General features: G+C 39.2%; 3 protein-coding genes and 1 pseudogene across 4 annotated transcripts; 1 reads left to right on the forward strand and 3 right to left on the reverse strand.

Moving 5' to 3' along the window:
- Window positions 1–308: 308 nt before the first annotated feature.
- Window positions 309–1089, reverse strand: LOC121775192 (annotated as a pseudogene).
- Window positions 1090–1450: 361 nt separating this feature from the next.
- On the reverse strand, window positions 1451–10561 carry LOC121775191 (protein CELLULOSE SYNTHASE INTERACTIVE 1-like). The gene is made up of 8 exons (XM_042172222.1): window positions 10260–10561; window positions 9639–9775; window positions 8898–8971; window positions 5320–8368; window positions 2659–5203; window positions 2120–2574; window positions 1922–2038; window positions 1451–1838 (listed from the first exon to the last, which is right to left on the reverse strand). The coding sequence occupies exons 3-8, from the start codon at window positions 8912–8914 to the stop codon at window positions 1662–1664; spliced, it is 6360 nt and encodes a 2119-aa protein (XP_042028156.1). The 5' UTR covers window positions 8915–8971; window positions 9639–9775; window positions 10260–10561; the 3' UTR covers window positions 1451–1661.
- Window positions 10562–13804: 3243 nt separating this feature from the next.
- Window positions 13805–15303, forward strand: LOC121774291. The gene is made up of 2 exons (XM_042171190.1): window positions 13805–14605; window positions 14776–15303. Exons 1-2 carry the CDS (start codon window positions 13805–13807, stop codon window positions 15301–15303), a joined length of 1329 nt encoding a protein of 442 aa, XP_042027124.1.
- On the reverse strand, window positions 13879–16468 carry LOC121774055. 2 transcript variants are annotated; one of them, XM_042170973.1, is made up of 2 exons: window positions 15728–16468; window positions 13879–13958 (listed from the first exon to the last, which is right to left on the reverse strand). In XM_042170973.1, exon 1 carries the CDS (start codon window positions 16466–16468, stop codon window positions 15740–15742), a length of 729 nt encoding a protein of 242 aa, XP_042026907.1. In that variant the 3' UTR covers window positions 13879–13958; window positions 15728–15739. The 2 variants fall into 2 exon arrangements, with proteins under 2 accessions (XP_042026907.1, XP_042026906.1); XM_042170972.1 differs by lacking the exon at window positions 13879–13958 and adding an exon at window positions 14147–14242.
- Between the last annotated feature and the right edge of the window lie 899 nt (window positions 16469–17367).

The raw sequence follows: 17367 nt of genomic DNA on the forward strand, positions 1-17367 counted from the left end.
GCTTGTGGATTTCTTGAAGGTTTAGCCATGGATGTTTGTTAGCATGGTGTAAGTGCCTTAGTTTATTCCATTAATGACATTTATCCCTCTTTCTACATTATCCATTGCTTGATTTTCTTTCTTTTTGGTTTAGATTCATTATATTTTTGTTGGATCTACTTTGTATCTTTTGTTTGTTTGGGAAATTGAAAATCACCACAAAAAATTAGTAAGATCAAACATCAATGTGGGTTTTCCTTGAGAAATGGATCTCACAATATTTGGATCCTTATCATGGTACCAAGAGATCCACTAATGACAATCGGCATTATTGATGTCAAACATTAGGATTAACAATACTACTATATACAAACATGTCCAAAACACGTCAAGATCACCCAAACCCTAAATAATTTAATTACAATAAAAACAGCGTACATGATCGATCTATCAAATTATTAAGTACTACAACCCAAACACATTATTAATTTATTTGATCCAAAACTACATGAGGGAGCATGCATTTGGATTGTCGTCGCTAAACATAGCCATGTAGGGATCGTCCAACTTCACGGCTTCCGCCGAGTACTCGACTTTTCTAACAAAGCCCGGGGGCGCCTTCTTGTCGTAAGCTTGGGGCGCATAGGGCTGTGCCACCAGATTATAGGGCACGTACGGCCAAAATGCTGCCTTCTTTCCCGTCGATTTCGCCTTCTTGAGCACCTTGCCTTGCTCTACGTACCCCGTCACCGTCACCTTCTGTTGCTTCATATTTATCTCCATAGACTTCACTCCTTCAACCACCACGGACCTAATTAAATTTCTACACAAAATTACATTTTTTATAGCCAAATGAATATAAATTTAAGGATTCCTACATCAACCACCACAGACCTAATTAAATTTCTATGCAAAATTACCTTTTTTATAGGCAAATAAATATAAATTTAAAGGTCAAGATACCAGAGAGAGAAGACAGGGCATTCTTGACTTTGAGCTCACAGCCATCACAGTCCATTCTAACCTTGAGGTTTACAGCTTCTTCCTTTTGTGTTTGTTGCTGCTGCTCATCATTTCTGAAATGTATTCTAATGTTCTTGATGCACCCATTTTTTTTTCAAGTAAAAACCCATCAAATTCTACAATGGACCAAAAGATATTTTAAAATGGACCTTTCTCTAACCATTATTTTTTATAAAAGACTTAATCTTATTCCTTTCCAATCAAATATTTTATGTCACGAATTGTCTTCTCTCGAATGTAATGTTCTTTCCCTCAATTTCAAACATCAATTCTTGAAGGAGTATTAAATTTTCCAATACAATGTAGTGGTGAAAGGACTATTTTGACAAATTTCTCTATTTTTAAAGTTTTTTCTGTATTCTTTAGTAGTAGTATGTATGTATGTATCAATTCGACTCATTTCTTTTTATGCCCAACAAGATCACAATTACATTTTCTTGCCTCAAAATTTCAATGAAAGAAAAACGTTACTAAAACCTAAAAATCAAATTTCTCGTACAATAAAACGACGACTCAAATTACAAACAAACAGCCGTTTGGCACAAAATGAATTGCTAGAAAAGATTTACCAAAAACTATATACACTAACACCATAAATTATCACAAACCAAAAAAATAAATTAAAGAGCAAATCTGTATCTTTTTGTGCATCAAATTTGCTAGTTTACCTCAGCTTGGCCTTCTTGGTCCTCTTGGGGCTTGTTAGACCATTGGAATTCTATTTCCAGATTCCTGGACGGGCCACTTTTGCTCTCCGGCAGCAGCGTGTACTCGCCCGCAACTGCACCTAGCATCACCACCCGATCGATCTGGATGGTTACCTTCCCGAACGAGCTCTGCAGGTAAAGAAACAGACCCAGTTAACACGGTGGAAACGACTGAACGCAATGTGTAAATCATGTCACTAGATCTCATTTACCTTTCCCATCTTGCTCTTGTTCTTGCATGAAATGTGAAGCTTCTGGCCTTTGGGAGGACTCTCAAAGGACCACGCAAAGCTCTCGTCCCACTCAGGGTTAGGACCGGTTGATACAACCTAGACCATAGGACAGTTGAAGTAAAACAGAGGGCGCTTGAAACGAATTTGTTTGGTAACGAGTGGCTGTAAAATACATACCTTAGTTTGGCGAGGTGGTGTGTTTCCGAGGGTTAGCTTACAGTAAACACTAGCATTCCCGACAGATTGCCTCATGTTGCTTCCTCGCTTAATAATGACCACTAGTGTGCCGGGCAAACACTGCAGCAGAAACTCAGCTTTCTCCTGAAACCGAGGCGGCCCTGATTGAATCAAGTACTGTAGAAGGGGTATTGCATCTGCAGCAGCAATGGATTGCGCTCGAGAAACTTCAGCTGGGCATGCTGACCATGCTTGCCTAAGAAGGAATAGCGCATCCAACGCAGCCTCTTGAGTTGCCTCTGAGTTAGTCTTAAGAGACGCGACCAGATGAGGAATGCTTAGTGTTGCTGGCTCCGTTGCTCTAAGGCGGGGGAAGTTGCCAAAAAGTGCATTCAGAGCCTTCATATACTCTTCATTTACCGTGCCAGTAGCCCACAAGTCTTTCTCAATTGCAGCTGGAGGAACAGTGAAAAAATTAGGTCTTTCGTTATCAAGAAATTAAAACTCAAGCTAGCTCCAAATGAGGGAGGTAGATATACCTGTTATAGCTCTCACAGTTTCGCTTGAAGCGTATTCTTGAATGGTGTTGTTAGAGAAAAGAAGTTTGACAAACATAGCTGCCTGGATTGACGTTTCAGGGTCGCTAGAGCTGATCAGATCAAGCACGACCTGAACGCCACCAGCTTCTGCAACAGCCCTCTTATTTGATCGGCTGTACATAACCAGGTTCTGCAAAGCACATATAGCTACTACTTTCATTTCCTCTGTAGGTTGATCTTCGAGGAGATTCACCAATGCACGACATGCTGAAATAGCATCTGCTGTTCGGGCAAGAGCCTCGTTCTGGAATAGATCACCTAGGGCGAGGGTGGCTAGTAACCTCGCCTGCTGACCTTGCGTTTGAGGATCCAAAAGGTATTGGGATAACGGCAAGATCGCAGCTTTGGTAACTTTAGATTCCCTGATCTTCACGTTGTTCAGTAACACCTCGAGTAATCTGGCAGCTGTTTCCTCGCACTGATGACTTCTGAGAAGGTCCAGAAGCGCTTCGATTGCCCCACTTTCAGCCATTGCTTCAGCACTTGTAGAGTCGTCGCTCTCCAACACGAGAAGAGCACTCAGAGCACCAACAAAAGTGCTCTCTGTTCCTGAACGCAGCAACCTGACCAGCACTGCAACGGGTACTTCCAAATAGAACTCGGAACTAAATTGCAGGATGCTAGATAACACAGAAGCGGCACACTCCCACAAAGCATGAGGGAGAAGAGGATCTGAATGAAGTATGACACTCGATAGCTGGGCTACACCACCCTCTTTTGCAATTTCATTTGGCCATATCGTTGCGACATTCACGAGAGCACGAACAGCTCTCTGTTGCAAAATAGGAATGCCGGAACCAAGAAACCGTACCAGTGGAGGGATCACCTGCTGTGTCAGAGGATCTTTCTGAAGATGCTCCTCCAACAGCAAATGGGAAAGAAGCTCTGCTGCTAACTGTTGTACTGCTGAAGCAGGAGAGTCGAGCAAAGGTAGAAGGGGTTCAATGGCTTGTTGTGACGTAAGGGTATAATCTTCACGGCACTGTGGATGCTCCAAAATATTCACAAGAACCTGCAGCGCGCTATGTTGTCCATCAGGTCCAAACTCTGATCTTGTCAGCAACTGGAAGAGAGGCTCAACCACTTTTGCTGCGGAAGGACCTTTTGCAATGCTTGCATTGTTTGTGAGTATTCTAAGCAATTCAGAAAATGCAGCGCAGAGAAAATCAGGAGCTTCATGAAGGATATCAAGCACACACTCTATTACTCCAGCTTTCACCATTTCCATCTTACAGGCTGGCCTATCTTTACCCAACTTAACCAGAGCTCTTGATATAGCTTCATGAAGCAAATAGTTCCGACCGTATAGGAGGCCTACAAGTGGGATGACAGCACCATGGGCAGCAACGAGTTCTGCCAGCTGGTCGTCGTCAAGAAGCTTATCTAATGCACGAACAACAGAATTGTGAGCTGGGCTATACTCAGAAACAAGCAGAGAAACCAACGGTTCAACACAGCGGGCTGCTGCTAAAGTGGATCGCATTCTTGTGTTGCCAAAAAGCACACAGCACAATTCAGCAGCATCTCCCTTAAGCTCCATAGAGTAATTCGACGAAAGGATCCTGCACAGCACGTCAACTGCATTCATCTCAACATCAGCAACTGCAAGGGCCTTCGCTGGGTTTTCATTCAGCAGTCTGATCAAGGCAGCTATAGCAGCATGCTGCTCTTTCTCCAAACCAGTACTCAGAATTTCCACCAGAGGCTGAACCGCTTGCCTGGCAGACTCGGCATTCCTTACATGATCAGCAGAAAATAAGTTTTCCAATGCTTTAGCAGCACTATATCTTGCTGCTCTTCCACCCAAGCGCAAAACTGCTACAAGTTGACTGACAGCTCCAAATGCCGATTCGTGTCTCCTTATCTCAGCTGTGCTGAACATAATGCCCAGTAAATCCGTAGCGGCTTCTTCATATGCATCTTGGGGGCCAAGAGACAGATACTTCGTCAAGCCTTCCAAGGCCCCTGAATCTACCATAGCAATTTGATTTGTAGGGCAATCTGTAGCCAGCTGGTTTAGAAGTCCCAGAGCAAGAAAAGGTGCTCCAGGGCGTTCTGGAATTGGTTTAAGCAAATCCACTAGCGCTGGTATAGCTTTCCGAGAAGTAGCGCCAAGCCTGATGTCATCAACCCTGAACAATCTCTCAAGGGCCACTTGATCAGGATAATGAACCAGAGCAAACTCATCTGCCAATTCCAAAAGGTCACGTATATCAACGTCAGCACAACCAAGCAAGGAAATAAGTCCCGCCGGTGCCCCTGAATTTGCAACCGAGAGAAGAGTCCCCCTGCTCCCATTACAAACGAGACTTGCTACAGCATGTGCAGCAAAATATCTGTTTGCCCCCTCTTCTGTCCTCAACAAACTAGCCAGTACCGGAATCACTTTCATAGTTGCATGAGCACGTATGATATCTCTATCTTGGAACAATATTGCTAACAATAGTGCACAAATCCATATGCTACCATCCTCCTTATAATCAGCCTGAAGAAACAAAAGAAGAAAAATCAGTGCCAGTTTTTTCTAGACTGTGCCAGCAAGGATGTGCATCAGAATTCAAGCCATGTAGTGCACTTAAATCAATAAAATAAACCACATACCAGAGAGTTATGCGAAAAGGATTCAGAAATTTTGTCGGTGAGAACTTCAATTGCACCAGCCTCCATGATCTCAACTTTGCTTCGGTCATCGCGACTAGCAAGGATAGAAAGAAACCAAGTTGCGATATGCACACTACTGATGACCGATGTACTTTTCTCAAAGTCATCTTCACTTTCTTTTTCGGTCATCCTGGAGATAGTTACGATATCCTTGCAAGCTTGATCGGCAGCAAGGCAAGATTCTGAAGAAGCTAACATTCCAACAAGGGAATGAATGAGTGATCTACTCATATTAGGTCCATTCAAATCTTCAACTACTCGTTGATAATTGACTTTGGCAGTGCATACGAGCAGTGCAGCTCCTCCAATTTTGATCCTTGTATCTGAGGAACTGATCACCCTTCTTGTAATAGATGAAATGCATCCAGGGGCACAGGCAATAGTATTTCCAAGAATTAGTGGCTGAGCCTGGGCGAGCCGAGATAATATTTCAATAGCCTTATCCTGCAACGATGGTGCGGCATCAGCAATACATGAAACTATTGGGGTGATGCCAGTGGGATATTCAGCAAGAACAGCCCAAGCAGGCTTTACTTTCTCACCATCTCCTATGGATCTGGAGAGAAAAGCAAGTGCCTCTAGTGCCTCTGATGTAGCAACTGATCCACTGTCTGCAGTTTCAAGGAAAGAAACTATAGCAAGTACTGTTCCATTACGATTCACACATTCAGTTAAAGAAGAATCAATCTGTCGAGAACGAAGAAGGCGGGCAATTGCTGCTGCTGCATGGATCTTGCTAGTATTTGAGCCTTCACGCAACACTGTAGTAGCAGGTAAAATTATTTCTTCTGAGATAGCTTTTTCTGAAGATTCATTGTCTAAAAGGAGATTGGCCAAAGCACAAACTGCTTGCTCTGCCACCTGCAGTACAGAAGAGTTAGCAAGCACCACTAACGTAGGCAAAGCACCTCTAGCAAGAGCAGCAACATCACGGTTCTCTTTAACTGAGAGAAATATAGCAGCAAGGCACCGAGATACTTCCGCTAAGATGGTTACAGATTCAGAACTCAAAAGTTTCATGACTGATCCAAGAGTCTTAGCAGCAATGTTAGTTTCACGCAAGTCTTTTCTGACATTAAAAATTCCAGCAAGAGCCAATGCAGACCTTGCCTGAGTCTCTTCTTTGAGAGAGCTCAATATTTTAATCATTGTTTCAATTGCATCATTTTCTGCACTGCCTTCACGCACCATATCACTTAGAGGGGCCACACAGAGCAAGCTTTTTAATGCATCTAACACATAAATTTTGGACTCAGGCAAGTCGCTGACTAATAATGCAGTGAGTTGGCTGATCGTTGCTGTATCTGACTTGTGAATCAAATGATTTAAAGTCTTAGCAGCAATCTCCTTCCCATTGGGTCTTCCATTCTTTAATAGCCAGAGTAGAGCAGGTACAGCGTCAGCACTTTCAACACAAGCACGTATATCCTCACTATGATTACAGAGGTTACCAAGGATTGTTGCAGAATCTTCTTTGGCTTTAGCAGACCCAGTTTCCAGAATTTGAACAAGTGGAGGAATACCACCAGCAGCAGTAATAGCCCATTTGCTATCATCATTTTCATGGGACAGAAGGCAGAGTAATGCAACAGCACACTCTTGTTGTTGCTCCGATGATAGACTAAGAAGAGATATTAAAAGTTGAATCCCTTCACGACCTTGAAGGGCCTGCCACAATGCACCCTCATTATTGCAAAGAATAAGTAAAGATCTTATCAACTCTTCTTGAACTTCATCTGTTGCCATTGTAATCAAACCTACAAGCAGCCTCTTTGCATCAGAATTTGCAAGTCTGCTTGCTAGTATTCCATTACCGTACAAACTGGCAAGGGCTTCTATTGTACGCTCCTGGATCAAAAAGGGCATCTGAGTTTTGAGCTGCTGTAACAATGTCTTCTCTACCTGTTCTGGGTCTGATGCTCTAGCATATTCAGCTTTGCTATCATATATCATCAGAGCAGAAGCTAATGCACCTAATGTGTCAGCTACTTGTGCAGGAGATGAACATGATTCGAGGCTTTGACCAAGACTTAAGATGACATAAGACAAGCCACCAGATATATTTGCAAGAGCACACATTGCATTCTCTTGCAAAGCTTGGGCAAACTCGCCCTGCATGAATTCTTTAGAAGGAGCTATTGTAGCATTTATTAGAACAGGAATACCATTGGCATTAGTGATCTCCCGCCTGGCTTCTTTGCATTGTGCAGAAAGAGATTTAAGAGCAGAAGCAGCTTCAGCTCTGAGTGGAGCTTCATTATCCGGCCCTAGTAGCTTGAGGAGCAGTTTAGTAGCTTCTGCAGCCAATATTTTAGAACAAATAGATGCATCTTCCATCATCATGGATGCAAGAAGAAAGCATACATTTGCTTGAGTACTTGATTGCCCTGTTGTAAGCAGTTTAACCAGTACATCAACCCCTCCAGCTTGAACTGTTGCTGGCCAAAATCCCTCGGTGCTGCTACAAAGATTCCGTAAAGCTCCTGTTAGTAAGTGATCAACCTCATTTCCTGCCTTGAGTCCCTTATCCAATTGTTGCCACAAGGCAGGGACAACTCCTTCTGTTGAAAATATTTTTGATCCGACGTGATCCTTTGCACCACCTTGCGACACAGCATATATGGTCTTTGCTGCTGCAATTTGGCCTTCTCTCGAGTTTGACTTGAGAAGACCAAGCAAAGGGGGAATACATCCTCCAAGTAATACTTTCACCCGTAGTTCATTCTCTTTGCACATAGAACCCAACACTACAGCAGACTGTATCTTAATCGCAAGTGATGCAGACCGAAGGAGAGATACGAGAACTGGAACCGCTTGAGAATGTGATCCAACTGCACCTAAAGCATTTTCCCTTGCGTTGATTAACTCAAGTAATTGCCTCAAGCATTTCTCTTTTTCCTGTGATGATGAGGAACTCTGCCGCAGTTGCTCAATACATTGTGCAACACTTGCTAATGTTCCATCTGGGTCCTCCATGTTATCTCGATCTCTGCAGGTAAATAAATCTCATTAATCGTGACCATTAGCATAATTAACCTAAACATTAACTAAAATGAAATTGAGCAGTAAATTCAGAGTTGATATCAAACTTTTTTCACTACATTAGTATGCAATATAACGATTTCCTAACCAATAGAATCATAAAGCTACAGTTGTTACATATGAGAAACATTTTTAAGTTGGTTGTACCATGAAAATTAGTTAACATTGAAGGCAAAAGAAAGCTCCAATAATGAAATGCTACACCATATCTAGCATTTACAAAAAGTTAATCACCACAGATAAATTAGGGAGCTATTAGAGACTAGAGTTCAGATTAATTGTGAAATATTTGATAGGCTAAGGCAATACACGGAGGGTCAGAACGTTTATGTCTAGATATTAGGAACGAGTTCCAGCATTAAGTAACAGCTTTCAGTTCAAGCTTCAAAGCACATATGACTTATCAACCTTGAAGAACAAAATAGAAGATAAGAAACTCAATTCTGTGCATGGGTCAAAATAAAGAAACTACTAACCTTGAACCCATTTTCATGAGTGAGTAGGGGGTTGGAGGTTCTGAGTCATGAGGTCTACCTTCCCCATATCTCTCCTACAACACAATATATAAAAATCTCAAACTAACATTAACAAAGAACCCTGAAAATGGACACTTTAGGAAATGGAACAGGAGCACACAACCAATCAAATTTAAGTGATAATAGCATATATGTGCAGCCTAACAAACAATATATTGCAGGTCTCTTGGTAGAAAGCAACATCAGGAATGGTAAATATAGAAGCTACAGAAAGCATATACATTTCAGAAGCCAGTCATGAACTTCTACCTATCACTTTCAAGGAACTATGAGTTCCTAACTCAGAGTAGATAATGCATGATATGCAACATAGTATAGTAGAAATAAGCAATTTTAAGAATTTGTCTCAAAGCTAAAAAGTAAGAAACTAATAATCTCCGTCATAAATTAAAATTATAAAAAAAGAAATGAAAGATGTAACTACTTAAGGAATCTGTTTAATAAAATTTTCCAATATGAAATATGAATAACATGCAGAGAAGAAATAATAAAACAAGTGATTGTCGAACAGGAACAAACAAACTATGAGCAGTGCATCTGATCTGTACACTAGAAACATAATCAGAAAATTTTCATTTGGATCCAGATTTCCAGGCAGATCAGCAGATTTTAAGGTTAAACCATAGAGCCAGTCATAACTCGCAAGACAAATAAAAGACTAGCTGAATCAAGAATGCTTACCGCGTCATTGGAGGGAATGCTACCATTAGGTGCAGCGACCCTCCATGCTATTGTAGCCGCCAGCTTGCTGCGATTCTGAGATCTTCCCTTCAGATCCAAATTTCCCCTTCTCACAGGCAAAAGCTAGCAGCCGCGTCCTGTTGAAATTACAAGTCAGCCTCAGCACATCAAGAGTTGATCAGAGACCAAATCAAACACCTAACTATTATCTCTCAATGAAGTTCGTTTGATAGCACGAACAAAATTACAAATACAGAGAAATGCCAGCAATCTCAATATCAAAATCCAACTGAAACGCCCCTCACTAAAAAGGGAACACCTTGCCTATTTAGAAATCAAATTGGAGTAGGGATCAAGTATTAATTTAACAGAAGGTTGCAATCCAATTGAAATTGATTGACTAAAACAGTATCACAGTGACTTGTGGAGAGAAAGCGAGAGCTTCCAATCAAATCAATAAATAGGAAATAAGCAAAACCTATTGAATTGCCACTAAAATGGTTCGAAAAATCATCAGATCAAACACATCCACGCAAAAACAGTATATCCGGATGAAATACTGCGCGGCAACGGGAAATGTGAGAAACAATAAGATCAAGCAGATGTGGGGAAAGCTCTTACTAGATTCAGCGGAAGCGCAGGAAGATTTCCTTCTCCGACAATGATGGCGAGCTGGTATAAATGTAGAGCGAGAATGGCGATATGGAATCAGCTCTATCCCCCTCTGTTAGCAACTCTCGTCCTCGCTCTCTCTCTCTCTCTGTAAAATGAAATCAATTCGAGAGTTTCGTAGGTGACAAGCGAGGAAGATAGATTGCTTAGAGAGAGCGTGTGTGTATATGTGAGAGAAGAAGAGTGACAGTGTGTGTGGAAGATGAAGATAGAGACAGAGAGAGCTTTGCTGGGATGGGTGGCGCACCACCGACAGCATTCATTAATTTCGGCTCGGCTCGGCTCGGCTCGGCTCCGTTTAGCTGACTTCTATAGTTAATTAATTTACTAGGTAAATAAATATTAATTACTTCAAATTCTAGACCAATTAAATCATAGGTTAGACTACCTTAAGGACCCGTTAGTTTTATAGCACGGATATAGTAGGTTTAGGACTTTAATCCTATATATCATTCGTTTTATAGACCGGATAAAAACTTTCAAAGCCCGTCGGGCTTTAGAAAGCCTATCCAGGCCCGCGTCCACATCAGCATTTTGCACCTTTACTATTATCCATAAAAAATGTGTGGGTTATACACTGTTTGAAATAGATTTCCATCTTCTACCCCTTTCATTCACTCTCTCTTTATCAATTGAAGTCGCCTCTGTCGGTATGATGCTTTGGCCGGCGACGGCTGTGCAAAGGTTTAGTGGTCGCCGGTGCACGACCGCTCTCTCCACTCGGCCGCCGACACCCTCCATCAATCTCTATCTCTCTCTCTATCGATTGAAGTCGATGTGTTTCTCTTCTTTCCGCCCAAAAATGGTCGGCGACTGTAGCGCAGGTGTCTGGTGGTAGTGGTTGCTGGGCATAGCTGCCGACACACCTACCTTCGTCGTCTTCTTCAATTTTGGCAGATCTGAGACGGTGATGAGGTTGGATTATTGATGTTCCAAATCTGAGCTTCGATTTTCTGTAAATTGCTTCAATAAATTTGTTCAATCGTCATTTAGGCCACCGATGTTGATAGATGATTTGTTCTGGATTGAGCTTCGTGTTCTATGAATTCGTTGTTGCTGCTAGAAGTTTTACTCAAATTGTGGCAGTGATGATTTCTTCTAAGATCTTGAGCCTCCTGTTGATTTCTACGCTAATCTGAGAGCTGCGAAAGTGGTGTCCGTTTGAAAATTTGTGAAGCATCACTTTGCCTTCTCTAATGTGTAAAAACCGAGCTTATTTTCCCTTCTACTCCATAAAATCATAAATTAATCATTGATTATTCTGAATTTTTTTCGATTCTTCTCCATTGCTAAGATGGAATATGCTCGCTAATTTAGAAAACACAAAAAATATTAAATCATTATGACTATAAGTATTTTCTCATGTAGTTGACATTTCAGCTATAAAACTATTTTATTATTTTAATTTATTTTTTTCATTTGTTGAATTATTGCATTGTAACTATATTGATGATTTATATCGCATGACAATTTGGAATGAAATATTAACAAAAAAAAACCAAACAAGTTATGAAAAAATAATATGAATGACAAAAAAAACTAGATACTAAACTATAAAATGATCAAATATAAATTTCTTTTAAAAAATAAATAGTACAGTACGTTATTAAATTATATACTAGTATTTATTTTATAATTAAAAATAGTAATTTAATTATGTAGTGTGTTAGTCAATATTACTATAAATAGTTAAAACCTAAATCAATGATATTTTCCTAAACTAGTACAGTTAGAAATATCCAATATAAATTACTAAGAGTAAATTAGTCATAAAATTATATCCCCAAAATAGAAGTAAATTAAAGGGTATTTTGTATATACAATTGTTGTTAATTTATCTTTTCTCAACTTTAAATTTATTAATTCATTTGCCCATTTCATTCAACAAGTAACATTATCTCATGTTCTTGACCCATCTTAATTATGTACGTACATAACTTTTACAGTACTATATAGAGGATTGTTTTATTAATTTATTTGAAATTATAGAGAAAACAAGTAAATGGAGTTTTGAATTTTATGATATTAAAATTTTCTATAGCATTTAATGTATTAGAATCATACTTCACTATGTATATTCTATATTTTAAATGGTCGATTAGATTATCAAAAACTCTAGAAGTTAATTAAGGTGTTTGTGAAACACATTATTTTCTGTAGAAATATAATATACCAATTAAATTATTTTATCATCTTAACTTCGAGCTCTCAAACCCATAACAAATCTACAACTCTCTCACACACATAGACATAGTGACATACAATTATTAAGGATTGTGTAGCTTAATTAATAAATTAATCAATTTCAGTGTGACAGACCATGTGTTCCATTTATTTTGTTAATTATAAGTAATCTTGATTCTTGAATCCCACATGCAGTAGGAAGTCGATGTCCAGACCAACATGCCAATCATCTTACAAATATTATAGAGTAATAGACTTTTAATATTATTACTGTATTACATATACATCTTATACTGACATTTTGCCTGATGGGAATAAATAATTTCCATATTATTAACAACAATCAAATGGAAACGTGAGAAAAATCTTTAAATTTAAAACTATCTTTATACTTCTTGTCTTCATGAATAATACTTCATCTGTCCCACTATAACTGAGGTGTTTTTTTTCAACCGTGGTTTTGCGAAGATGTTAATAAATAGTTAAAGTGAAGAGAAAATAAAGTTAAGAGAAAATAATATAAAAGATGGTCGTATCTACATTATTCTCTTACTTTACTTTCTCTCCACTCTAACTATTTATTATAATTTTTACAAAACAAAGACAAAAAAGAAACGCATAAACTTATAATGGGACGAAAGGAGTATATACCAAGCTCATAATAAATAAATACAACTCCGTATCATTTACTGTCATAATATATCAACTTCATTTATAAATAAATAAAATGGAGTTGATATAATCAAAATCTTTAAATTTAGAATGGTACTCCCTCCGTTCCATAGTAATAGAATTATTTTTTCATTTTGGCATTCTATAATAGTAGAGTTATTTCTATTTTTTAATAAAAAGTACTCCCTCCGTCCCATAAAAGTTGAGTCATAACTTTTGGGCACGGAGGTTAAGAAAGGAGAGATTAGTGTTTTAAGTGGGTTGCTAATAAAGTGGATAGTGGATGAAGTGATTTGACAAGTAGTAATATTTTAATACATATTCTGGAGTAATTTTATTTCTATATGAAATTCAAATCTGACTTCATTTTTACTTTTAATTAATTTGTGAATTGAATTTCACTTTATAATTTAAATTACTAATTCAATCTACTGTAACAGTAAACACACTTTTTAAATAAACAAACATTTCATTGAATAGACTGCCGTCGAATACATTTATCAATCCATTCAAAAATTTTAGACTGCCGCCAATGGAAAACACAAAAATATTCAGAAATGGCGCCTACAAGTTTTCCACAGACTTCTATATATATCTTCACAACTTCATTTCTGCAATTTCATTACAGCATTTGCAGAATGGGTCACACGGAGTATTCCACAGAAAAGAAGAACTTGGTAGTCCAATTCATCCTCGGAAAGTGCGTGAACGGAAAACCCCCTCGTGGCACCATCAAGGAAGCTCATCAAAAGTTTGGTATGTCAAGACAAACTATCTCAAGATATTGGAATGCTGCAAAACAACAACAAAACACAGGTAATGCAATACAATTAGTGAATAGGAAGAAGGTCAAACATGCAAAAAGAATTCAGTTTGATGTCACCTTATTGAAAAGTCTGCATTTTTCGAAAAGATCCAACATTAGAAGTTTAGCGATTGGTTTAGGATGCAGTAAATCGACAGTAGGGAGGTGGGTGAGAGCTGGGCTGATTAGGTCACATACTTCAGCAATACGGCCTGACTTAACAGCCCCCAACAAGCTTTTACGATTGACATTTACACTAGAAGCCATAGAACTTGACAGAATGTTAAACAAGATCTTGTTTAGGAACATGCACAATACTGTCCACATAGACGAGAAGTGGTTCTACATCACTAAAGGATCCCAACGATACTATTTGGCACCGGAAGAGAATGAACCACATCGCACTTGTAAAAACAAAAATTACATCTCGAAGATCATGTTTATGTGCGCTGTTACCAGACCACTGTTTTCAGACAATGGAGAGGTTCTATTTGATGGGAAAATAGGCATTTTCCCATTCACGGAACAAGTTCCAGCAAAAAGAAACAGCAAAAACAGATACGCAGGTACTTTAGAGACTAAGCCTATTGCAAGCATCACCAAAGAGGTCACTAAGCAATGCATAATAAATAAGGTAATGTATGCATTCTATATATGCACAATCTGTTGCATTTCAATGCATCAATTATTTGATGATACACTGAAAATCTTTGCATATTTGTGCAATAAAGACAGACATATATGCATTCCATATAATTGTGGAATAAATGTTTTGATGCATGCTTTTGTTGTTTATGGATTCAGATCATCCCAGCTATAATGGAGAAATGGCCTGAAGGCAGAAGTAAGTTTATCACTATTCAACAAGACAATGCAAAACCACACATTGCAAATCATGACCCAGATTTTAGGGCTGCTGCCACTCAAAATGGTTTCAATATACAAATAGTGCAGCAACCCCCAAACTCACCCGATACTAATGTGAATGATTTGGGTTGGTTTAGAGCAATACAGTCATTGCAGTTGCAGACTACATGCAACACCCTAGATGATTTAGTTAAGGCAGTGGATATGTCTTTCCATGACTTATGCCCTGTGACTCTAGATAATGTATTCCTATCATTGCAAAGTTGTATGCTAGAGATAATGAAGGTGAAGGGCCAGAATTGCTACAAAATTCCACACATGGGGAAAGCATCATTAAGGAGAAGTGCACAACTTCCTGAGAATTTACAAGTTCCACTAGAGTTGGTCAATGAATGCATTTCTTATCTCCGAGCAGAGGGTAGCGCTGAAGGATTGGATACAATTATCAGGGCTATAGGTATGTGAAGACAAAGGTTGCTGACTGTGAATATTAGTGCATCTATGTTTTGGTATAAATGGATTTTGTAATGCATAAGATACTGCAAAAGCTTATGTAGAATGTGTTTTTGTAAATGGATTTTCTAATGCATAGGATAATGCATAATCAGTTTTTGTCAATGATTTTATAGGTCAGCAGTTGATGCATGATGTGTTTTTATAAATGAATTCATTGTTGCACACACACACCATATAAACCAATGCACACACGAGCCAAATAACCACAACAAACACCAACGAATTAATCTATGTAGCCCCAACAACCACAACATAATAATTCATCCAACACACCACAACAGCAGCAACAAATTAATCTATGCAGCTCCAACAACATATTAATTCTTCAACACACCACAACAACACCAACAAATTAATGAAAAATCCAACTCACCAAGGAAGATTGTCAAGGCTCGTTAGATGGTGGATTTCCTGGATAGTATCTTGTATAGTCACTTCCAAACAGAGCTGCACAGTGTCTCTCAGCCTCTGCTACTGCCCTATCCCAACTTTCACCTTCCATAGGCCATGGGTGAGGAGGGAGTTCTGAGAAGTAAGAATCATATATGCTCTCTGATCCGTGCTCTTCCTCTTCGTTGACTGAATCATTGTAAATTCCCAAATCCATCTTACATTTGTCGATCCAGCCACCAAAAAGCTCAGATTCAAGTGGGGGTGGCATCACTGTGAGGGGGCAGCGAGGTTGAACCCAACTATCATCATTTCGATTGTTCTCGATCACAGTACAAAGAGGATCGAGTGAAATCGAGGCAATTGGAGACGATGGGCGTTGCACCGTGAGGGGGCGGCGAGGATTCACCCAACCCTCTGCATTTGGGTTACAATTGTCTGTGGTGCAGAGAGGATCGAGAGAAACTGAGGCTGGAGACGATGGGCCAACGTTTCCAGTGAGCTCACCGCGCCAAGGGTGCTGCACCGTGAGGGGACGGCGAGGATTCACCCAACCCTCTGCATTTGGGTTACAATCGCCTGTGGTGCAGAGAGGATCGAGAGAAATTGAGACTGGAGGAGATGGGCCAACGTTTCTAGTGAGCTCGCCGCGCCAAGGGTGCTGCACCGTGAGGGGACGGCGAGGATTCACCCAACCCTCTGCATTTGGGTTACAATCGTCCATGGTACAATTGAAATCGAGAGAGATAGGGCGGGTAGAGATGAGGGCTAACGCCGCCAACGTTCCCACAACAGCGACGAGGCAATTAAGGGGATGAAGAGAAAGCTTTAGGGGAAGAGAATAAAGAATCGATGAAGAGATGATGTTATCTGTGAATATAGGGTTTTCCAAAATGGAGAGAGAGTTGTTGAGATGAGAGAGAGGGGGGGGACGGATGAAATGAATGTGGTGGTTGGGGTGGGTGATTTTTTTTTTCTTAAAATTGTTAATCACTGATTAGATTTTAATTGTAATAAGGGCATCATTAATTAATGTGTTTAAAATCCCTAATTTTTACCCAAAATGGAAATGTATCAACTTTGTTGGGACAATCCAAAGAGGAAAGTGACTCAACTTTTATGGGACGGAGGGAGTAACACATTTTTCTCACTCTTACTTTTTACTCTCTTACTTTATTCTTTATACTTTTCTCTCTCTTCTAAGTATTTTATTATCTTTTTATTTAATGCATTGCATACTTTTTTTCTTAATTTTTGTGTCGAAAAAAATGTCTTCACTACTATGGAACAGATGAAGTAATATATATCAAGCCCATGATTAATAAATACTAATAATTTATATCATATATCAACTTCATTTATAAATTAATAAAATGAAATTGATATAATTATATTATATCAATTTCATTTTTATTACTATCATTTAGATAGTAAATACTAGAGCTATAAAATAACGGTTCGACTATAACCCCAAAATGTGTGACCGGCTCCCATCATCATCTTAGGGGGTGTTCGGTTTACAAGATTGTATCCCACAATTCAATCCCACAAAGATACGAACCAAGTACTTGTACCTAAATTATATAATAAACAAAAAAAAACTATACTACTACTACTTTAACG

This window comes from Salvia splendens, chromosome 17, assembly GCF_004379255.2.
Source record: "Salvia splendens isolate huo1 chromosome 17, SspV2, whole genome shotgun sequence".
Classification (NCBI taxonomy): Eukaryota; Viridiplantae; Streptophyta; class Magnoliopsida; order Lamiales; family Lamiaceae; genus Salvia; species Salvia splendens.